Here is a 24,417-nt window from a genome sequence, read left to right as displayed (position 1 = left end):
GAAGAAGTAAATTAACAGAGTTTTTATTTATTTATTTATTTTTTGGGAGGTGTGCTGCTCCTGCACCCAAACACGGGTGGGCGAAATGACCACCGTACTCCCAATTTTTTTTTTTTCAGATATAAATTTTGCCTAATGGATTCGATGGAGATTTCAGATTGCATGGTTTTTGTGCCTGTTTATTATTTCATTATTCTTAAGATGGAAAAAACATTGATCCTCCTTGATATGCTTAAACAAGATAGTCCAAATATGTGCCACTCCTTAAATATGTTTATCAAGATAGTCTAAATATCTGCCATGTACCAGATATGGTGGAGCCTTAATTTTGTGGATAGATATATCCCTACTTTCCCACTCACATGTGAAATTTCTATTCTATTTGTCAAGTAACAGACTTGAAATTCAAGACAATGAGAGAGTGCATAACAGTGATTGAAATACTAAGTGCTTTATGGACATAAATGGGAATACGTGCTAATTCACAAGGGGCATTTGATTGAATTAAACTTAAACTTTAGGAAGTTAAATTGTTTTGTGACATGAAGAATTTTTCTTGCTTGTCTAAATAATATGCTTTGTTTTTCATTAAAAAAATACATGATCAATTTATTTTATTTTATATTTAAAAAAAAAAAAAAGAATGTATCCAATGCACGAGAATTCCACCATTGTGAGGCCTAGGTAGGGTCATATTATACACAGCCTTACCCCTGCTTTCACACAGAGGCTGTTTTTAGACTCAAACCCGTGACCACTTGGTCACAATGGAACAACCTTAGTTATTTTATAAAATAACTAAATCAATCTCATTAAAAGTTATTTTATAAGATACCCATCAATCTTATTAAAAGCATCGGCAAGAAATTATATTAGGGAATATGGGAAAATGTCCATATTGATGAGAGAGTGACAGCCCAAAAAATCTGAAACTCCAAACCAGGGTTTTAAAGGGCAGAATTGGGATCTGGATCGGTCTTGGCCGATGCCGATCGGATCTGCGTTGGCCAATACCGATCGGATCGGCCAGATTTTGCCCTATCCCTAGAAATGCAGTACCGCTGAATTTTGAAACCCTACTCCAAACCCAAAAATAATAGTTTCTGAAGGAAGATATTGAGCTAATACTTGCGCCCGGCCCCCACCCCAATTTTCACATTATCCCATTGAGATTTGGACTTAGAAACTGAACGTTACTTTATCAAGCTTTAATTGTCTGGTATAACCAAAATATTGACCTCTAGAAACATTAATGGGCAGAGGTAGAAAATATAAATTCCTGATAGCCATGGATAGTTGTTCCCCAGACAGGACTTATACAGAGTTTTGGGGTCATATACTAAAGAGTGAAGAGATAACAGAAATATGCAATTGGATGAGGCTTGCTGATGCCTACTTAAGCTATACTCTACGACAGAAATTTTATATGATTTGAACTGCGTTTGTGATCACAGCCTTGCCTGTTCTTGAAGTTGCTCCTGCCCAAATATCCACACGTTTGAGTTTAGTGTCAGTGTTAGGGCAAAAGGAAATGAAGATAAAGCAAAAGCCAAATAAAACAAACAGTGCAATAACTATGATTGGATCAGAAATTAATTTAAAGGAGGTGAAACTGAAGACAAATTAGATCGTAACCCGTTAAATGCTAGATTAAATGGTACAATTTCTTATATATGTGATTAATCTGGTCATGATAATTGAGTCCTATGAGGAACACATTCAGTGAGGAGTCTTGATCCTTATCAATGGATATGTCACATACAGAGCTCCAGAATTGTGTACTGATCCTGCAACCCCCCAACTGACGATACCCCCCTCATATCTCAAAAAGAAACAGAAAATCTGTGAGTTGACTTGTAAGGTATTTGCACAGTTCATATATTTCTTGGTCCTATGAGAGTATTTGTGTGAATTGATTAAAGAGGCTGCAATACTTGCCTCTGTCACAAAGAATGCATGGAATCCATAGGGAACCCTATGTGGTAGCTCAACAACTGCAACAGGATCAGCTGACATTGTTTTTGCATCTATTACATTGACTGCAGATTTTCTGCACAAAAAGACATCAAAGAAGCTCATTAATTTGAACAATATATCTCAAGGAAACAAAAAATATATCTCACGATAGCTCGAAGAAAGAAAAAACCCTTTAATTTCAATATTTCAATTTCATTTCGGTCCAATCTAAGATTAATAATTTCTATTAAATCTCACACTTTGGCCAATGGTTAAAAAGCTTTAACAAGAATTTTAACAAAACAAAAAATCACATTCTTTTGAACTCTTTCATGAAAAATAATGGGCATGAAAACAACATAGAGCATTTGCTTTGAAAAGTAACTAACCAATTCAGTCCCTAGAGATAGTTAATACTACAAAAGAAAAAGTGGAAGACACCTGGTGAAGTGAAAAATCCAAACAATCTACAGGCTTGAATATCTTAAAATTTAATGAAACAAAAATCACATTCTTCTGAACTCTTTCAAATGAAAATGAATGGCCATGCAAACAACATAAAGCATTTGCTTAGAAAGGCAAGTAACTAGCAATTCAGTCCCTAGAGATAATTAAAGCTACAGAAGACACATGGAAGACACAACTGATGAGAAATCCAAACAATCTATATGGACATAAATATCTCAAATTAAGTTCTCTAGTTTACCAGGAATCCTTGATGGTAACCACCACCACCCCCCCCCCCCCCAACCCCACCCCAAAAGAAGGGGACAATTATTCCTCATGGTGATATTGGCATTGTCCATTCATCACTTTTGCATATTTGTAACACAAGTAAATGGAAAAAATCAATGATAAACTGTAAGTTACAAAGAATTACAGAGAAACACCTTTCTTTCTCTTTTTTTTTTTGGGGGGGGGGGGGGCAGATTGTGGTTGGGTGGGGAAGACTGCATATAAAGTAACAGATTATTCTTGTCAAGATATGGCATCTGGTCTTTCATCTTTGAACCATGGATGTTCTATCAGGAGAGCTGGCAAACAGATTGTGTTCTCACTCTACAACCATACAATACATTACAAGTTTTACCCTAATTAAGGTTCCTTGGTCATTGCACCTTGTAAACAAGTTCACAAGCTAATGGAATCTGTGATCTTCTTTATGGGATAAAATCATGTCCATGTATTGTACTTTTAATTGACAAAAAGGTTTTGCATTCAGAAATTAGAGCTTCTGGTAGCTTATATAGTGAATACTGGAGATCCCTGATATTTCAGAATAGTTTAGATACAATTCACCCCTAACTATTGCTCTTTAAAATTGGACAAACGTATTGTGTAGTGGAACAAAGACTACAGTTACTATAGTTAACACAACAGCAATGCTGCTGCTGATTGTTGGGAGAAGGCAGAACAGTTACCCAGTTTTCTCATCATGTACAAAGAATATCAAGTAGCCATCATCCTCTTCAGACGAGATACCCGGCTCACGGGGGACAAAGATTGCTTCTGAACCAAATCTTCCATCCCCAAGATCAAATATGCCTTGAATATTCCCACCAACTTCAAGCTGCTTCTTCCCAGTTTCTGGTTCTGCAAGCAGATCAAACTTGATAATCCCCGTCACCTTTGCAATGCTGTCCAGTATTGTCCCATAGACAAAACGTTGTTTCCTGAATTTGTAAACATAATTAATAAAAAGAACGATAATGAAATTTGGAAGTATTCTATGAAATGATTCAACACCTGAGGAACATGAATAGCATCTGCTTGAGTAAAGAGATCAATATCCTAGAGAAGAAAACATTCTTGATAGACAAAATGTTGTGAGGAATTGTTGCCCACTTAGAAGGGAAAAATAAGGATACATTTGCAACGAACATGGCATATAAAAATTAAAAGGGAAAAATAACTCAAGCCTATGGGACACCATGAAAATTAGAAGCTCCCTATCAATAGAATGCACTAAAAATGTAAATCCAGAGACAATTCAAAAATGGAATATACGACAGCAATATATATCAGACAATTTAACAATATAACTTGAACAACAAATCTGTGGATCAAGAACGAAAGTGATTTGGTCTTCCAAAAACCTAGCCTTTTTTTTAGTCTCTGGCAGAAAATTAGTGATGCAGATTTATCAACAAACTGGGCTTCTTTGCTTAGGAATAAGTCCAAAGTTACAAGTGGGGTCTTTGGTCCCCTGAGTTTTCAATGTAATAGGTCACTTTATGGACCTGACGTATGGATAATTAGGTTGCACACGGGATTAGCTAGTTTATACTTAGTTTATGTCTTTTGTTTTTAAATTGAACCGAATTCAAACTGGTTGAACCAGTGGTTCAATTTAAGTGACTTAAGTCACCTTTCTTTTATTTGTTTCAAATTATATAAGTTTGGGTCCACACCTCTCCATAAATTTTAGAGACGGAGTGATTTGTATTTAGACAGCCTAGGATTCCTACTCCTAGGCTGCATAGGAAATTAGGCCTTTTGGCCAATATAAATAAAGGGATCGTGGGGGGTGCTCACACCTCTCAATTCTGAAAATTTTCTATGCTTTGCAAGCTGCTTCAGCTTGTCTTCTTCCTTTGAAGATTGTCTTATGTTTGATCAAGGGATTCAAGGCTGGTGGGATTGGTGTTTGATCCAATCAAAACCTTGCGGTGTGAAGCCCGGGTGGTTCTTTTGAAGCTTTCTTTTGGTTTTATTCAAGTTTCGCATTCAAACAAGCTGCTGCCAAGGATTCTCTGCAATAACAGTGAGTTTGAATCACCCCATCCCCAACCTTTCTTCTTCTAATCCTCTAAATCACACAACCCTAACATTCTCCCCTTCTGTTTTCAATCTCCTCAAAACCCTAAGTTCTGCCCAGCCCACTCTAACCATTAGAACCCCACCAAAGTCTGACCGAGTGTCCCATTCCCCCTTAGGAACACTCGATCCAAACCTGGATCCAATCCACTCATCCTAAACCCTAGATTCCCTCATCTAACACTTTTAAAAACCCAAAACCCTAGACCTACCTGCTGCCAACTCAAGTTTACAACCCTAACACCATTAAAACTTAACGAGACCTTCACTGATAGACTCGCCTACATCAACTTGACATAACCCTATCATCAAACCCTAGGTCCCATCAAACCTTAACCCTAATTCACAATTTCACCTATTTTGACATAGTCGAATTGCCCAGTTCATAGAAGATCCGGGTTATTGGCTTCTAGTTGGTTTCCTACCAATCTAGGACTAAATTAAGTAGGTTTCACACTAGACATATCCTTTTCCATAAAATTCAAATTTCAAACATCTGCCAAATTCAACAGAAAGGAATAGAGAGAAACCTGCCAGTGTAACTCTCATTCACCCGAGGAAAATCGACGGCAGATGCTGACAGTTTCTTCTGTGAAGCTAGTTCAGTTTTCAAATTAAATCTCATCTCATATCTGTCAGGAACAAGGAAGTTTAGGAACACCCAAGAGGGAAAAAAATGTGCTCATAAATAATATGGGTAATAAGGTCCTACAGCTCATTGCAGAAATTTTCAAGCTTTTTCTTTACAGCTCCGCTGACCATGTCCAGATCTGGGTTCTCAAGCCGGCAAGTGATCAAAACAACTTCATCACCTTCCTCCCAAGCATTGGCTAGTAAGTGGAAGCCAGACACAATTAGAATAAACAACCAAAGAATTCCATGCATTTAACTTTTTCATGACCTAACAAACTTTAAAGCTTTCATTAACTCTAAAAATTCAATTGTATCCTAACAAATCAATGGTCCCCCAGAGAAATATCAAAATGTCAGTCCCAAGTGGCTGCTTGGCTGGATCAGTGAAATATGGTAGATTCTAGGTGCCACCACTATAATGTATCAGCTTGATTAATAGCAGTAAAATATAGAGAAGACAACACATACCAAATATAAAAAATGATGTGGAATAATCCTATAGTTACATGCAGTAAGTAGTCTACATGGTTGTGTTAAAACTTCCTATCGTTCCGGCTTCATATTAGGGAACTGGCTAATTAAGACAAAACTTTTACAAAAAAAAAAAAACACATCTAGAAGAAAATTCTCTACACAGTTTTTCCTGCTCGTCCAGAAGCTTGATTTTTTAGACTCTGAGAGAAAAAGCTATTTCAAATGCTGAACCATATGCAGAAGATCAACCATGACAAGAGAGCTACATAAGTTGCTTCACGGAAGATGTTGGGGCTCAAATATTCAAGCTAAGAAACCAGTCAATCTCTTCTGAGGGCGTAAAATGGAACCAAAAGTCTTCCATAGATGATCAAATCTCAAGCTGGTCGGCATTTAGCACCCCAAACAGAAAGAAGGTGACTAGCCAAAAGAGATTCCCATACAATAAATCACTCGGCAAGAGTTTTATAACAGCTAGGACTTTACATTATTTTATCACTATTTTTCCATTCTTTTCCTTTTGGGACAAGTATCATCCGTTGCTGTAATGACAAACAAGAATGAATGAAATTCCTACAAAGTACAACTATCTACTGCAAACATAGGGCATTTAAGATCTTCTGCAACTCTATTTTATTTATATATCGTATTCATTCACAATTTTATACCCAAAAATATGTTTTTCGGTTATAGATAATGAGATTTAAATAATCTCCAAAACTAAAACATCTATGTCCAGCTAGCATATGCCAACCACAAAATCAGCTGCCCTTGGATTCAAATTACCATTAGGTAACATAAAATCACAAGTATGTAAAGTCCTTAACAGAAGCTAATGTACTAGCCACTGCCACATACAACTAAGAAAAACCACATCTCTAAACTTGTGCCGAACTTAGGGCCTTCCTATTTTTTTACTGATTTGAATTTCTGGACTAGGTTTGGCTATTAAAAGTTCACTGGGATCTGTACATAGGAATGATTAAGCCCTGCATCCCCCCATTTTGGCCATCAGGCCCAGGCAAGCCCAATGCTTGACCAAGGTTGGGATCTTCAGCTACCCCGCCAGCTTGATGGAAAACTGGGTCAAGTGGACCAGATAAATTACAGGACAAGCAGGAAAAAGTAAACGAGAGCTCACCATTATGAAAAATGAAGCAATTTGGAAGCTCAAACCATCTAATTTGAAGCTCATCCTTAGCATATCGTGGAAGTATACCAAAGTGAGCTTTCTTCGTTGCATCAAATGAGAAAATTAGCTTTTTATCCTTCACCATTTCCTGAAAAAAAATACAAGAAATGCATTACAAATATGCTCACATTTAATAAGATTCCTTGGTATCCCAAATATTGTAAAAAGCATACCCCAAACAAAATGGTGAAGCTGAGCAAAGTATGAAAAGCCAAGAATTTCCTTCTTTTTTTGGGGGGGTTGGGGGAAGGATGAGTAAGAAATCCTTTGTAAAAGTGACTGCAAAATGCTTCCTACAACAACCAATATACAGCAGGACAATCTTTGGACAATCTCTGGGCATTTTGTAAGCACAGAAGCATCCTTTGCAACAATGACTGCAAAATGCTTTTTTCTTGCCTTCAATGTTCCAGAATCCTCATATTAAAGGATCCTCTCAATTTCACGTCTATTAGGCAAAGGAAATGTAACTTTCCACTTACCATATTAAAGGCACCAAGGAATAAAAAGATCCTTAGACAAAATTTTCGACCCTAAATAATTCTAATAGTTTTCTCTCAGTATAGGGGGAAAATGTAATCTTAAACCACCAAAGGATTTATACAACATTAATCAAAGGAAATTGAAACATAAATAAGATAAATCAAATACATGAAATCAATTTAAATAAAAACGAAAACTAATCAAAATAAGCCCTCAAAGAAACCAATATTAACACAAAGTCTCTAAATCATTAAAATGGAAAAAAAAGTGCTAAAACTATGCCTAAAAGGGGGGGGGGGGGGAAACCCAGTTCTTAACCTTTAATAGTTGTTGTAGTAATCATAAGAGGCAGACTAAACTTTCTCATAACTAGATTAAGGACAGAAATTCCTAAATGGCCTATTAAAAGAGGAGAGCGGAACAATGGGGATCTAGCTCTAGTGGGAAAATCCCTGAACCATAAAAACTAACATCAATGGACATATGACATTAGAATATGTGCATAAATCCTGCTTCAATTCATCATGAAGCTCTGAATATTCTCCCTATTTGTAGTAATAATAATATATAATCATAAGAGACAGTCTAAACTTGCTCACAACTCAATTAAAGATGGAAATTAAATTGGTTGGGGGGGGGGGGGGGGATGGGGGCATCTAGCTGTAAGAGAAAAATCCCTGAACCATAAAAGTTAACACAAATTGGCCTTCAACATTAGTAAGGGTCCAAACCTCTTCAATGTCATGACACATGAAGCTCTTAAATTTCTCCTTCAAATCAACACACACCACAAATCTAGAACATCCATTATACTATATAAAACACAAACCTGTATGAGGAAAGTTTTAACAGCTTTAATATTATTGTGCGGGTAAAATTGGTTTTGCATAATTTGTAACAATCAAAGTTTTTCTCAATTGAACAGTACTTCCAACTATTGAGGGAAGCTTTTCAAAAATCAGATCGTTAGTGGTGGTGATTTTCTAAGGATCCATGAAACAAGGTTATTTTATATTTTTATTGAATATAAAATACAAGGATATTACAATCATTCATAATTAAGAGAAATTTATAATTTACTATTACTTTAACGATAATGGTAGTACCTTTGGCCGGAAGTAAAGAGGGAGATCCATGAAAATAGCATAGTTCTCTGTGATAGCAAAGTCATGCATCATGACAGGTTCCGGTATTGTTATTGGTACGGGGTCATGCATGAAACCGTCCTTGGAAATGACTCGGTAAGTGCAATACGGTGCAGTATGTGAATAACCAAATGTAAACATCTCGCCTGCAAGCAAGATTGCCACAAATAAAAATCAAGCTACCACATCAACTGCACAACAAAGTTTGCTCTGAGGATGAGTTTTACCAGTAAATGGATCAACCTTCGGATGAGCAGTGAAGGAATGTTGCAATCTCTTGTCATAATCCAACATTCCAAGGGTTTGCAGGTCTCCATCTTCCAGAACTTTAAGGACATCTGTCAGAAGAAAAATGATGATGTTTTAAACTATCCATGTCAAGGGAGCTAAAAAAGCAGCAGTATGTTTGACGAATCCTATGTCACAGGTGTTCGGTAGAATTGTAGAAATGTGTCAGGAAATTGCATCCACATGACCTTCCCACCACCACCACCACCACCCCACCCCAATCCCCCCCCCCCCCCCACACACACACAAAAAAAAAACCTTAGGATATGGGGACATGTTACCAAAGCTGGGTATGGGCTAAGGCAGTTGGGCTAATGTGTCAAAAAGGGGGATAACGTCTTTGAGTCAGAAAGAAGTGGGTGGCTGGGTGGGTAGGGGGGAATCTTATCTCACCTGTGTTCAAGTGTTTGACTGCTGGTCACCATGGCAAACATATACCATGTGTACCAACATCGTGCGTCACAGGTGTTCCAGGGATACATGAAATGACAAGAGATGGAATTATATTTGGAACATAGTACAAAATTTCGACAGTATATCTCAGTTTCGACCCTGATCTAAACGAAACTACCAGTGAAATGACCGAAACATTTTGATCATTTCGCCAAAATGGTGCAATAACATATATAAAATGCCACAATTCCTGAAAATCAAGACCTTATCAACATACAGCTCATGGGGCCAGTTGGAGGTCATTTAAATGTCTTACCAAATCCAGAATTCCAGAATTTCAGAAGCTTATCTTCAGCTTAATCATGGACTAATTTTTAGGAGAATATTTCTCTTAGTTTTATTACTTTTAATTGTCTAACATAGTTCAAAATTTCGCCAAGTATATTTCGGTTCCGACCCTGATCTAAACGAAACTACCAGTGAAATGATCGAAACATTTTGGTCATTTCGCCAATATGGTGCAGTAACATATATAAAATGCCACAATTCCTGAAAATCAAGACCTTATCAACATACAGCTCATGGGGCCAGTTGGAGGTCATTTAAATGCCTCACTGGATCCAGAATTCCAGAATTTCAGAAGCTTATCTTCAGCCTAATCATGGGCTAATTTTTAGAAGGACAACCCTGAGATATGAAGGCTTCTCAGGTCAACTGGTCAATAAACAAAAAAGTTGCTTTCTGTTGGGGGACAAGGTCTCTGCGGCTAGAGCTCGGATGGTGGGAACCGTTACAGGGTTCACTAGAAGGACGCTCCCAATTACTTATCTGGGGGCCCCCCTCCATTCTAGAAGACTTAAAATTTGTTTCTTTGATGATTTAGTTGGAAAAATAAGGAACAAGGTGGCGGGTTGAAAACGTAAGCTTTTGTCGTCTGGGGGACGTGTTACGCTTTTGAAACATGTACTAGCATCTATCCCCATCCATTTGCTTGCTACTTTGGATCCGCCCAAGGCAGTCCTTGGATGGATATATGGAATTTTTGCTGATTTCTTATGGGGAAGCTCGGAGTGGAGGAAGCACAAACACTAGGTGAATTGGCAGAAAGTTTGTAGGCCTTTAAAAGAAGGGGGGTTGGGAATTAGGCTTCTGGAGACGGCCTTTCCTTAAGGCTTAAAGGTTTATGGAAGATCCTGGCTGATCACTCTCTGTGGAGTGGGTTCTTCAGGGCTAAACTCTTTAAAAACAATCATACTGTTTTGGCTGATCCAAGCGGGATAGGCTAGAAGTCTTGGAGAAACGCTCTGGAGCATAAGGACATCGTTCTTGCCAAGTCAAGATGGTTGATTGGCTATGGCAATATTTTTTTCTGGTTGGATAATTAGGTAAGGTTTGGCCTGTTGATTGACTAAGTGGACAATGCCCTACAGGTTGACACGGCATTGCGAGTCAAGGATGCTCTGGAGGAGGATGGTTCGTGGAAACAGTCCGTTCTGGATCTGATTGACTCGGATGGGGTTAGGCATAGCATCATATGTGGCAATTTCACCATAGGTGAAAGGGATGATGTTCTGGTTTGGACACCCTTTAGTGACGGTCAGTTCTCAACCAAATCAGCCTGGAACGAAGTGCGGAGTAGATCACCTGAGGTTTCCTATTCTAGATGGGTCTGGAACCAATCCTTGCCCACGAAGATAGCCTTTTTTACTTGGCAGCTCCTCAATGGAAAAATTCCCACAGATGATTCCTTGATGGTTGTTGGGATTTCTGTAGCGTCCAAGTGCAACTGTTGCAGAAACCCCAGGAGAGATACAACAAATCATTGCCTGGTAGTTGGATGCACTGCGATGAAGGTTTGGAATTTCTTTTCACAAGTCTTTGATATTGATGTAATCCCTTCACAAGATGCCAGGAGTTGAATCCTTCTGTAGCAAGGGGTGGCGAGTGGTAAAAGTCTCTGTGCCTACATTACAGGACTGCTTCCCTCCCTGGTAGTGTGGGAGCTTTGGAAAGAAAGGAACAACAGAAGGCAAGGAGAAAAAAGGCGGGCTGCTGGTTCTGTTATTGAGAGCATTAAAGCCTGGGTGAAGGACATTCCATATCCTTCCAAGTTTAGGTGCTCGGGTTCTCACAGGGAAGTGTTAATTCTTCAATGCTTGGGCCTTTCGGATCCTCCTCTCAGATTGAAGGGCCCTCTCCCCGTTTATTGGTGGCCCCCCTTCGCCACGGTTAAGCTCAATGTGGATGGTGCTTGTAAGGGTAACCCTGGTATAGGAGGGGGTGGAGGGGTTATCAAAGATAAGGAGGGTGGTGTTTTGGCTGCCTTTTCCAGCTTTTATGGTGCTAGCACTAATTTGGTTGCTGAGTTGAGAGTTTTGAGAGACGGCTTGAAGCTGTGCTAGGATTTGGGTCTCACAGATTTTGTGGTCAATTCTGATTCGGCTACCATAGTAAGAATGATTAATCAAAAGAGGTGTAATCTTTGGAGGGGTTGGTACTGGTTTCATGAGACTATGGTTTTGTTGCGTACTACTCGGCCTCTATTATCCTTTGCTTATAGGGAAAGCAACAGGGTAGTCGATTGGCTACCCAACTTAGCTTGTGATACTAGGGCTTCTATCATTTTCCACTATGGCAGCCAGCCACCGGTGGACCTGCAGCGTATTCTTCGGGAAGACAGTGCTGATTTGCCCGTTCTCAGAAAATAGAGTCTTTCTTTTCTTTCTATATTGTATGGGTTTGGGCCCAATGTCAGCTGAGAGATGTGCTCTTCGGGTTGGGGTAAGGCAGTATGTCCCCCCCCCCCCATGTATTCTTTTTCCAATTGCTTTGATTTTAATAAAATCTTAGGGGCTGGCCTGGGTCCCAGGTAATATTCGGGATAAAAAAAAATTGTCTAGCAGTTTCTTTCTTTATTTAGTGTTACTAATACATTAGGACATTCCATTCTTAGCCTACAGCTAGAGGAGTTAATTTTAGTTTTGGTTTGGGTTTTCTTAATTTATTTATGTTTCCTCTTTAGATTGAGTTTTATAGTTGGCTATAAAAGCAGGTAAAGGGGAAATCCTCCTTACAATTTTATGATGGGTGGAATCAGTTATTTTGAACGAGATTGCTCTCTCTCTCTCTCTCTCTCTCCCCTCACGATTTGGTTCTCGCTCTCTGCAACATCTCTCTTCTCTTTCTTATGCCCATCACCAGCAGATCTACATCAATATGACTAAATTTAGAATAGACTATATAAGGGAAAGGATACAGTAGGCTACGGCATACACTAGCAACCTAAGCCAAACTACCACTTTGGGTTTTTTTTTCTTCTAATCTAATGATTCAAACATGTATAAACATACTCAAATAGGCACTACAAGAGGTTTCAGGGCAAAATTCCATCATTTGCCCACCAAAATGGCCATTTCGAGTTGACATGCGAAATGGACCAAATTTCGAGCCCATTTCGCAGATTTCGACGGTATATTTCAGTTTCGACCAAGGTCGAAATCTTGGTTGAACCCGAAATTTGGAAGGAGGACATGTAAGAGCTTTGCCAATATGACCCCAAGGAGAAAAGTTTTCAAATAGCTAATTTCAAGAGTCATATGTAGTGACTCAGTTTTACCAGATCTAGACAGATAGAAAGGGCAATCATAGTTGTCAAGCCGTTGCCTAGGCGTCCAGGCGCCTTGGACGCTTTGTTGGTGTTGCTCTGTGTCCAAGCCCCCCTCCAACACCTTGGGTCGCCTAGACTCATGACAACTATGAAGGCAATAGAAATCAGAAAGTTTCTCCCATAGTTGTAACGGCATCTAGGCGACCCAAGGTGTTGGAGGGGGCCTAGACACAAGGCGACCAAGGCATCCAAGGCGCCTGGATGCCTAGGAGACACCTTGACAACTATGATTTCTCTTGTTAACTTTGACCATGTGACTAAATGAAGAAGAATATCCCATCATCCAATGAAAAAACCAGAAAAATAGGGCAAAGGGTTATTTTCTCCCCTTAGAACTCAGCCTGTACATCAAAAAAAAGAGAGGGGAAGGTAGAGAGAGAATCTCCACTCAATATGGCAATCATAAAACTTCCTTTCTGATTTTCACCGAAGAAAAGAACCCTTAAGAGGTTTACTTTAAAAAAAAAAAAAAAAGAAATATAACAGAAAAAGATAAAAAAGGGAAGAAAAGATGAGACTTACAAGGTTTATCTGCTTCTGAAAGGGCCAAAAGTTTACCATGGTGATAGATGAGAGCCGTATTGCCTGAACAAGGGTCACAAATGATTAAGTTATTTTCAGTGTTAAACATTCTTAGATTAATACGAAATCAAGGATCAAATATGCTTCCCAGACCTGCAACAGATTATAGATAATTTGTTTTTAGTGAAATGGATAATTTTTGTAACCCCATATTCTATCAAAGATACAGAAGACTGGTATTTAAATCCTTTTCTTTTGTGAATATTAAATAAAGAAAAAATGTTGTAGTCAGGTAAACAGTCTTACCTGTCCCAGTTCCATAGGAAACATCCAGCACTTTCAATTTCGCTCGAAGAAGTTGCATATTGACCATTAGTAGACCAAACAGACCCTTAAGGTCTCCAATCTACATATGACACAATAAAACATCCTGAGTCTCCTGACTATAGGATCTAAAGAATACATTGTCAAGGTACAGTAACTAAAGATATCTATTTTAATGAGTGTTAACTTCACAACTTAAAACTCCCTCATTTTTTTTATCATAATTACCTAACAGCTGCAGAACTCGAACAAGTGGTCAGGCATTTACAAAATAATTAACAGAGAGGAAATCAGACAACAAACTGTAATACATGACTTAATAACTTACGCAAGTCTGAAATAGATCATGATATAATAAAAGCTAACAGGTAGCTCCATAACACATAAACAAAGCAATGGATGGATGAGTGGAAAACTAGAAAAAATTCTTTGCCTGGTGGTTCTTCTTTTACATCAATACAAAAAAAGTCTTAAGTTGTGGACCCGGGACCTAATTGTAAGTTCTAGCTTTTATATCAATATATAAACATCCCCCCACCCACAGTTTGAGTATTTTGCTCCTCACTCAAATTGTGGGCAGTATTCTCTCATCTTCTCTTCTCTTCTCTTCTCTTCTCTCTTACTTTTGTCCGGGTACTGATTCAGGTTCTGTTATTGTCACAGATGCTATTAGAACCAACCAAATCCGGCAGCTATGGTTTAGAACCAGTGGCTTAGTTTGTTAAAACAACAAAAGTTCTTATAATTAAAATTTTGTTTTCTATTTGTTTATTTGTTTGTGGTTGTCATTCCAAAGTATGAACAAAAGAAAAATCAACTTCCTAAACTAAACAGAAATTAACTGTAGCGAACATGCTGTAATCTGACCTTCCTAGCATGGTTTACCAATATACCTTCATAAACTTTGACCCTCCAAAAAACTCTTCTTGTTTCAAGCGTGAAGTCCTAACATAACGTGAAACATAGGTAGCCTTTCCATCTTTAATACGCAAACCATGAATCATGCTGCAATAATAAGGAATTTATTAAAAAGTCAGTCTTTAACCAACAAAGTTGTAACAATAAATCCACTCCAAAAAAAAATTTGTGTAACAATAACTGCAAAATATGTTCCAACTCCGAAGTTCAGACCAATTAGAAAGGTTAGTAAGATTTGAGAAAATACAAGAAAACAGAGGCACTTTAATGTCTCTGAGTAGTTTGATAAATAAAAATGACTTAGGAGCATACAACCAACTTAACAAATCAGACAATAACAAGAACTACTTGTTGAAGCATATATACCAGAAATAATAAGTATGTTCTACTGTTGAATTATGTACACCACAATACCGTGGGGGTTATGTTTGTGTACAGCCGACTCTCATAATAGAATCGGCTATAGTAGGATTATTTATGTCGTATGTAATTTCTTCACTTATTATAAATAAGAGGTTTGGAGTAATCATAAGATCATTCAAGCATTACAGCTCTAATTTGTTCTGCTAACATGGCATCAGCGCCAAAATTCTTCTCTAGGTTACAGAGCAGCCACCCTCTCCATCGTTTCTCTCTCCTTCCTCCTCTCTTGTTTTTTCTCTCCTTCTTTCCTTGGTTCTCACCCTTCTCAAAGGGCAGCACTAATGAGGTGATCAATTGATCTAGTTGCTGCCCTCCACCTTACCCCAATGATTTAGAAGTTTTTTTGGATCGAGAGCTGCTGTTCCTCTGTTGTAGAGTTGAACAGTGCATGATGATGTAGAATCACTCTTGAAATCAGAACTTGAATGTAGAACTTGAACGTAACAGCAATTGGAGAAAACAAATAACCAATTCGAACCACCCAGGCTTCCCATCGCAAGGTGTCAGTTGGATCAAACACCGATTCCTTCAAACGATCCACCCAGGTTTCACACCGCAATGTGTCGATTGGATCAAACACCAATCCACCAGCCTTGATCAAACACAAGACAAAAATCTTCAGTGGAGAAGAAGAGCACAAAAAAGCTTTTCATTAATCAAAATTCGTGTCTAATACTTCCTCCCCCCCACCTCTCTTACAACATTATATAAAATACTCAAAAATAGACTCCTACACTAAAAAAGAAAGGCCTAACCCAATCCTTAACCTATTAGGTAACTTAAACTGATTAAAAAAGTGAAATAATAAAGGAAATAGACTCAAAACATGGCTGGACCTATAGAGTCCTAATCCAGCCCAACTTAAATAGTCACATGACCACTTAAGTTGTCACATTACCACTTAACACTTAAGTGATCACATGACCACTAATTACATAAAAATAAAACTAAGAAAACAAGCCCTATTTGGTGATGAATCTGTATCTGGGGGCCTAGCACTGTACACAAATTTGATAAATAAAGTTGTTTTTCTTGCTCTCTTCTCCATTGAAGATCTCTTGTGTTTGATACTTTGATCAAGAAACCCTTTGTATGTGATCAAAGAAGATTGGTGTTTGATCCAATCGAACCACTTGTGGTGTGAAGCCCGAGTGTTATATTTTGTTGTTCTTATTATTCCATCATCTTCTCCATCCATTAACAAGAAAGAATTCTTCTAAATTTTCTGCAACTAGAACCCTATCTTCTAGAAGTTCATATGCAACATTTCTTTTGACATTAAGCAAACCAGCCACCTGATCGTTCTAAAGTTCTTACCACATGTTCATCAACCCTAGAATAGAACTCGATTCAAGTTTGGTTCTATTCTGCTGGCTGGATCTTGATATATTTATGTTTTTCTCATTCTGCCGCTGTCCGTTCTTATACCCTGTTATACTGATATTGGTTCTGATTTTCTGATCTAATTTAACGACTGATATCTGATCCATATAGAGAATCAAGTAACCCTATTTTCTGTTTTCTGTTTGGTCTTTGAAATCACTGTTTTGCCCTTTTCCTAGTAGTATTCAGAATTTCGGATTACCTTCTATTTGCTGATCTAACCAGCAAATTGATCCCCAAATTTCAGTGGCTGTTCTATTATTAAATTGTTGAACTTGATCCCAGTTTCAGCCTTGTTTGACCATCTGATTTTATTTAATTTGATTTCTCTTAAATCTGGATTTTATTATCTGTGAAAAGATCTCATTTGGCGATCTCATTTGGCTACTGTTTTGATCATTCAAATTCAGTACTACATTAGAACTAATATTCCGGCACTCGAGTAGGGAGAAATATAAGAACATAAGCAGAACCAAACCACAGTGGGATGATGATCGTAACCAAAAACACTGAATGTAGTTCATCACCAATATGTCAGATTAGACTTGGCAGTAATTCAGGCACGAAATCATGAGAAAACTGGGTCTTAGATACGGTCATTAGATATTCAGTAAGACTCGAAAATATTTTGCTGTTAAATTAATCACAAGATTTTAAATGTAATTTGTATCTTATAAGGCTAACACCCATTCATGTAACAAAGTGAGGACATGGAAAAAGAAACTGATAGCCCTATAACCCTTAAGGCATTGCAGATGATTCCAAGAGATTTTACTTTGGAACATTATCATGCAGCAAAAGAAACCTCCTAGAGGAAAGTTGAAATGAACTTAACAAACATTTCCTTTTCTGTTGTGAAGCAATGAAGAGAAATACACATACCCATCTCCATCAAACCTGCACATGGACAGACAAGAAAATAGGCACAATCATCACCACAGAAATACTGACCTCCAGAGTGCAAAATAAAAAAAATAATACATCTGTGCACACACGTACAAGCGCATGCGCACATGGACACAGCTGTTTTCCAAATTAAAGACTACAAATTACTAAATTAAATCCAGAAGAATCATATTAGTAGAACAATTTGGTCAAATATCTGCCTAAGGGATCTATAACAGAATTCTTTCCAAAAAAAAACACTCAGAAAAGCACCTCCAGAAAGTGTGAGCCCGCATTAAGTTGTTTAGAGAACATTTCTACTTCTTTAATTTGAACATTTTTACTTGGTTATTTTGAACATTTTATCCATACAATGGAACTTATCATGGTCTAGTTAAAACAGCAGAAGATAAAGAAAATAGAACTACCAGTGATAGCCAGCCACTGGACGGAACTTTGGATTAGGCCCAACCCTGACAAACTCCCCATTCAAGCACTCCTGTGATACAAAATACACTATTTTCATGCATTGTCATTACAAAAAATAAAATTAAAAGTTAAACCTCAGAATTTAATCAAATTTTCTAGTACAGTGGCAAGTAATAAAGAGGATTATAAAGATCCACTGACAGAATACAAAAACAAGGTCAAGCAACCAAAGATCAACAAGTTGTTAAGTGAAAAACTGACACTACTGAGATCTAACCTAATTGAATTCATCTTACACAGTCAATGAAGATTCGGGTAAATATCAGCATTTCATCCAGATTATGATACTACTATGGTCAATCCCATACTAAACCATGGATAATAAGAATACTAGCAAAGTCAGGTATTCTTCATATAAGCTAAATATCAGCGCATGATGGGAAAGGAAATGATAAGGAAGCAAGGGAAGCTCTTGGAAGAATATAATACTTTTTATAAAATTCCAGAACATAAATTATCAGAAGACTCCAGAGTAAACACAAATCTTTCGAACCATTTATCATTTCTCCGAAGAACACCCAAAAAAAAGAAAAGGAGATTAAGCAAAATAAGAACAAAACCAATGGATCCAGCGCAAATGCATAAATAAGATCAGTTTCTACTAGAAAATATATATTTTACAATAGAAGGAAAAAACAATTACAAAACTGCACAGAAGATTCTATCGGGATTCAAAAACTTCGACAACGACACAAGAAATTTAATGTTCTCTCACCGGAAGATATCCTAGGACAGGAAGATTCTCGCAAGGTGGAGTCTCTTCGATCACCGGAGCAAAATTCCCAGATAAGTAGTGTTGAGGCTGTGAAGAATCGTACATCCACTTCACTATCAGCTTCTCCACAAAGTCGACGAATCGCGAAGCTATTCCTTTACTCGGCTTTGGATCCACCACCACAATCCTTCCGCCATCTTGAATTTGCTTCTTCTCCTTCTCCTCGACCACCATTGCAACTCTGCTTCTGAGCAATGGTTGTGTGTGTGTGTGTATGTAATGTGTGTGTGGAGAGCCGCACGAGTACGTCTCGATATATATATATATATTTTTTTTTTTTTTTGATGATACGTCTCGATATTATGATATTATCTGCTCTCTAAAGGTTCTGGGATTTTTCTTTTTTATAATAATAGAGAAAATTTCGAAAGCGCCATTACAATTCAATAAAACTACGATTATACCCTTTTTAGGGGTTTGTGGGTAAATACTAATAGTTGAATTTCACATCACAAGGTGATTGGTGTTTTCGTAAAAATGATATAATTAAGGGATGGTCTGGTAACTTTACTTTCTGTTTTGGTTAAATAGAACTTGGGGCGTGGATGAAGAACCGTTTGGCTTTGAGTAGCGTTACGCGTAACGCATTAGAGACGGCCAATGATGGATATTAGACATTTTCTGGACCACGAAAAAAAAGAGAAGAAGGGATTAGGACATGGAAAACAAACTTCTAACTAATGGGGCTTCGTTTGACACGTGTATAGGGTGGCAAGGAAAACGACCACCTCACCTGCTTTCCGGGCTATATTTTTTAGGATCCAGTTGCACTCGGGTAAGGCGTTCGGGCAGGGATAAGGTGATCATAGCGCACCATCTTGTGTCTGTGCAGTACAAGCCATTGCGGTAGTCGTGTCGTAGAGGATCTGGATTGCTCTCCAATGATCGCACCAGCCCAATATGTGCCCAATGAACATCCGATGGCTCAGTTGAGCTGGGCTGGCTCTGGCTATGTGCACATTAGAGAGGAGGCCGACGTTATTTTTTTTTTATGGGAAAGAGAAAGCTATCTGGTGACTTGCGTGGGATGCAGCTCCTACACCCAAAAACAGGGCCGTGTGAAATGACCGTTGCACCTCCAAGGATTTTTACCTTTCCATGGGGGTGCAACGATCATTTCGCATGGCCCCTTATGTATGCATAAGGTTCACGCGCCACACGTAATCAGGTAGCGTTATTTCTCCCATTTTAAAAATTTGAAAGAGAACATTACCTAGTCATGTGTGGTGTGTAGCTCTCAAGGATTTATGCCTTTCCATGGGTGGTGGTCATTTCGCACAATCCTATGTCTAGGCATAGGAGCCGTACATGACTAGGTGATTGGTGTTTTAATTTGTTAAAAAAAAACACATGTAATCTTATCAACTAATGCAACTGTAGTAAGTCAATAATCACTATTCAAGTGATGTGCCTATACCTCGCGTTGTTAGAGAGGACATGATCTAGAGCAGTCAAGTGTCAAATTTTCAAGTTTAATACATTCAATCAAATAACACCCAACATTGGCATGCATATTGTGTATGTCAATGCAAGCGTATCAGTACTCTACATAATATTGTGCACTTTCCAAATTATGATCAGAAACAAATAATTTAAATTATAAAAAAAAATTCATAAACAATGAATGGTTCAGATTTGTCTTGTGATTCTCAAAAAACATCACACTTTTGATTTATGAATAACTATTCTAACCAAACTCAAAAAGATAAGCAAAAAGAAAGTGACAGATTTGTATTCAACCAACCATTCCTTCTCAAATCAAAGGGATTTGGCTGTAAAATAGAGGTTAAAATTTAATAACGAAATTTGGAAATTCTTGGAATTAGTTCACGGTGGTAATGATCATAAAAGTTTTCATGTTAGTATTGATTTTAATTTCACTTCTCTTCTCTTTTATTTCCCTTGCAACTAGATAGAGCTTATGATTCTACGTAGAATAAGTTGGTGATTTATACAGCTTATGGAGTTTGATATAATTAGAGGTATTTATATAATTAGGAGCATCCATAAATGACATGGCCATTTCCCTAACATGTTCTTTGGAAAAAGTTTCCCTACACTGGGTGAAGGAAAAGTACAATTATCTAGGCCCATAAATGTTCTGCATGCTCTACCCCCTATTGTAAGAAGTCGATAATACCCTCTCATTGTTCCTCAATATCTACGTACCCCACCAACCACCTGACCAATGTTCACAAATAATAAAGCTCTTTAATCCTTAATAAGACCTTGGGCCAGCAGTGTGAAATTCTTATATTTACCTTCTATTAGACATAGTTTTTCTCCACACAATACGAAGAAATAATCTTCTCACCATGAAAATTTGACCTTTTGGTTAATAGAGGAAGAGTATTTTTGACACTATACAATAAATAATGGGAATTAATGATGACACAAGAGTTTAATCATAGGGTCACATCACCAGTAGTGAAAGAATTTTTCCTCGCGCATGAGAAGCATAATCTAAACTTCTTTACACTTGTGCTTCAAGATAGGGTAAATAATGTCATTCCCAATTAGTTAAATAGGTAGAGTGGATAAACCCATATTTCAATTAATGTTTACCTAATTTTTCAACACGACATAATTAATTAATTATTGACCAATATATATATATTATTTTTTAATAAAATAAAAAAGGGAAAAATCCCCATAGGATAGTGCGGGGATTCTTTCTCACTCCCTTTTACATAACTAGCATACTCTCTCCTCCCTGACCTTATGTGCCTTCTATTAACAAAATCTATTACGACATTGATTGGTGTGGCATGAGAGATTCTTCGCAATGGAAGTCATAAAAAATAACCATAGAATAACTAAAACATTTTTATAGATTTTTTTTTTTCTATTGAAAACTAGGTTTTATTGTAAGGAAGGAATAGAATAACAAATGAGCACATACAAATAAACTAACTACTACCTCTCATTTTTGCTTATAGCAATGCTTTCAACTATGACTTGTCATCTAATTTAATACCCAAATTTTGTGGACAAGTACACCTTTTCAGTTAATCATAATTTTTTTTAATCATTGTTGCCAAACAATAAAGTTTTTATCATAAAAATCCTAGTCTTGGGCAAAAACACTGAATCAATAAAAACTCAGATTGACTTAGACATGTTTTGGCCATTTTCTTAAACTTGATCGAATCTTCATGTCTCATGATTTGATTTTTTTTTTTTTTGTTTTTTAAAATTTGACTCGAATGATTCTTTTTTATTTGATAAAGATTTGACTCGAGTGACTCACTGGAGTCAAAACATAATTTTCCAATTATACCTAACGAAGTATTTGACTAGCATTCCCCACTTTGCTATAAGCTTTTAACTCGGACATATCAACTATTTTAATACCGATGAGGCATAAAACACCCCTCCTATAAGGTGCCCATGGCCGACCCGACCTCGATCCAGAGAATCGAGTTGGGCCGAGCGGGAGACCGGGCCGACCTCGTCTCCGATAAGTCACCCGAGAACCAAACTCGAGCGAGCTAGCCAGGTGGCCGAGGCCGAGCCCCTCTGGGTCGCCATAGACTCCTAGCCGAACTCATGGTCGAGACCAACCTCCGGGCCGAGCTCCCTTACCGGCCTCCTCTGCCCGACCCGGAGCCGACCTCGAGGAGCCCCTCTTCCATTGAGGCTCCCATAGCACCCCAGGGATCTCCGGGCCACGTCAACACATCCCGAGAATTATGGGATAGGGATCGAGCCATGATCCCGAGCATCACGAATCGCACTCTACATGGACTCTTCCGTAATAAGAGTCGACCCCAAAAATAACTCTCCACTCCGCTCTAGAGAACCTTCCGAAAGAAGGACTCCTACCATACTAGGACTCGCCAACCGTCTCGTCTCCTCCTCACTCTATAAATACCCGGTATGGAGTACCATTCATGATCTTGCTTTTTACCACGCGATTCTGTTGTCGCGTTGGAGACCGACTTGAGCATCGGAGAGTCCTGGCGAGAGCCACACCGGCCCTCTTGTGCTCATTGCTTGGTTTTTGCGGGTTCATCCACGGGCGGAACCAAGCACCGGAGGTTTTCTACACGCATAGCAGTTTGGCGCCGTCGTGGGAGCGACATCGAAGCATCGTCGTTTCTACCAATTCCAAGAGCAATAATAATGGTGCACACGAGGTCGGGCAGCATGGCTCGACTTCCCGCACGTAAAGAGCCGCAACCCATTGTGCGGGCAGGAGATCACGGCCCGAAGCCTCTCGCGAGGGATAAGCAAAGACCCCTAGAGCGGGTGCGCGGCCCATCACGGGCACCATTCCCCCACCGAGAGAGTGGAAGTGGGGAGGTGCGCTAACCACACGGCCGCGGCTGGCGGAGTGCAGCCGGGCCAAGCTTGGCGGGATTGGCCTACAGACCGCCACCCTTGCGGAGAGTTTGGACCCGAAGCCCCGGCAAATAATCGACAGTCATGGATTTGCGGCTGCAGATGCTCCACACCAACGAGATCTGCGCACCTTCATGAACCGGATGGCCGAGGCGGGCTAATGGGCCGGCCGTGGCGCGCCCCGCCACTCCGGTGCGCGCAGAGAGAAACTTGTGGCAAAATGGTGGCCGACGTAGAGCCGAACCGAGTCGGGCGGCGTCCTCGCACCCGTCTCATCGAAGACTCCACCTCTGCGCCTAGCGAGGAGCTCGGCGGGATGAACAAGAGCATCGCCAAAGCCCGCGAACGGGTAGGAAATCGAACCAGGCTGCTTGTAGCGAGGAGGTCGGTATTTTAGACGGATCGGAGTGGACGAACAGCCAAGAAGAGTCCGAGAACAAAGGAAAGACCCGGTGGAAAGGCGCACGCGGAGACAAGGAGAAGGATCTCATCGTACTCCCCGGCGTCGGAGCTCACCTCCCCGAGAAGAACAACAGGGGAGTCCCCGAGGGTCCAACTTCCAGGAAGAAAGAAGAACAAGGAAGGATGGTGAGGACCGAGTGACCGAATGGCCGACTACAATGGGACGACCGACCCTATCGACCCAGTGCCGAGGAGCGGTTGGCGAGCACCCAAAATCGAGCTGGAAAAGCGGCTACGAGACTTGCGAGTAAGTGGAGGGGTTGAAGAAACAAGCGACCCCGGACGCCTACTCTTTGGTCAAGGCGTCACCCTTATCCTCCCGAGATCATGACCGCACCGCTACCGAACGGGTTCAAACCTCCCCGTTCGACCGATATGACGAGACGATCGGCCCGACGGATCACATTAACTACTTTAATGCGATGATGACCATGTACGGGGGAACCGAGATCGTTTCTTGCCGAGCCTTCCCTGCATCCCTCAAGGGCACGGCGACCTCATGGTTCTCCTGGTTGCCGCCGAACTCCATAAAAAGCTTCGCTCAACTCTGCCAAGCCTTTGTCACGCGCTTCCAAAGTAGTATGAAACATAAGAAGACAACGGTCAACCTCCTCAGCGTAAAGCAAAGGCCCGACGAGTCGATCCGAGCATTCGTCTCCCGCTTCAACAAGGAATCCTTAGACATCAAGGATTTGGATGAGGCCACGGCCCATACGACTATGAGCAACGGATTGGCCGACATGGACCTTATCAAGGACTTGGCCAGGAAGCCGACAAGAAACCTGGCCAAACTCTTGGAGAGGTACAACGAGTTCGCAAATATGGCCGAGGTCCTCCAAGCCCG

At 39.4% G+C, this 24,417-nt stretch overlaps 1 protein-coding gene and 1 long non-coding RNA gene across 2 annotated transcripts; one reads left to right on the top strand and one right to left on the bottom strand.

Annotated features, from left to right (window-relative positions):
• Nucleotides 1-963: 963 nt before the first annotated feature.
• On the top strand, nt 964-17,320 carry LOC122641688. The gene is made up of 3 exons (XR_006329947.1): nt 964-975; nt 4,722-4,724; nt 17,194-17,320. It is a non-coding gene; the product is annotated as an uncharacterized LOC122641688 (long non-coding RNA).
• LOC122641683 (carotenoid 9,10(9',10')-cleavage dioxygenase 1) lies at nt 1,167-18,979 on the bottom strand. Its single transcript, XM_043834971.1, has 14 exons — nt 18,708-18,979; nt 17,932-18,002; nt 17,501-17,515; nt 14,788-14,899; nt 13,877-13,976; nt 13,571-13,633; nt 8,928-9,038; nt 8,662-8,846; nt 7,022-7,160; nt 5,486-5,603; nt 5,304-5,405; nt 3,378-3,629; nt 1,939-2,050; nt 1,167-1,478 (listed from the first exon to the last, which is right to left on the bottom strand). The coding sequence occupies exons 1-14, from the start codon at nt 18,939-18,941 to the stop codon at nt 1,449-1,451; spliced, it is 1,644 nt and encodes a 547-aa protein (XP_043690906.1). The 5' UTR covers nt 18,942-18,979; the 3' UTR covers nt 1,167-1,448.
• Between the last annotated feature and the right edge of the window lie 5,438 nt (nt 18,980-24,417).

This window comes from Telopea speciosissima, chromosome 10 (genome assembly GCF_018873765.1).
Source record: "Telopea speciosissima isolate NSW1024214 ecotype Mountain lineage chromosome 10, Tspe_v1, whole genome shotgun sequence".
In the NCBI taxonomy this organism is placed as follows: Eukaryota; Viridiplantae; Streptophyta; class Magnoliopsida; order Proteales; family Proteaceae; genus Telopea; species Telopea speciosissima.
Note: the sequence above shows the minus strand (reverse complement) of the source record. Positions and strands in the feature narration are given on the sequence as shown.

Excerpts from the sequence above, each read along its gene's own strand:
- LOC122641683 (XM_043834971.1), bottom strand. The coding sequence starts at position 18,941 with ATGGTGGTCGAGGAGAAGGAGAAGAAGCAAATTCAAGATGGCGGAAGG. Across the intron at positions 18,003-18,707 it reads CTGTCCTAGGATATCTTCCG|GAGTGCTTGAATGGGGAGTT; the intron begins GTGAGAGAACAT and ends TTTGTATCACAG. Across the intron at positions 7,161-8,661 it reads CTCTTTACTTCCGGCCAAAG|GAAATGGTGAAGGATAAAAA; the intron begins GTACTACCATTA and ends ATTTTTTTTCAG.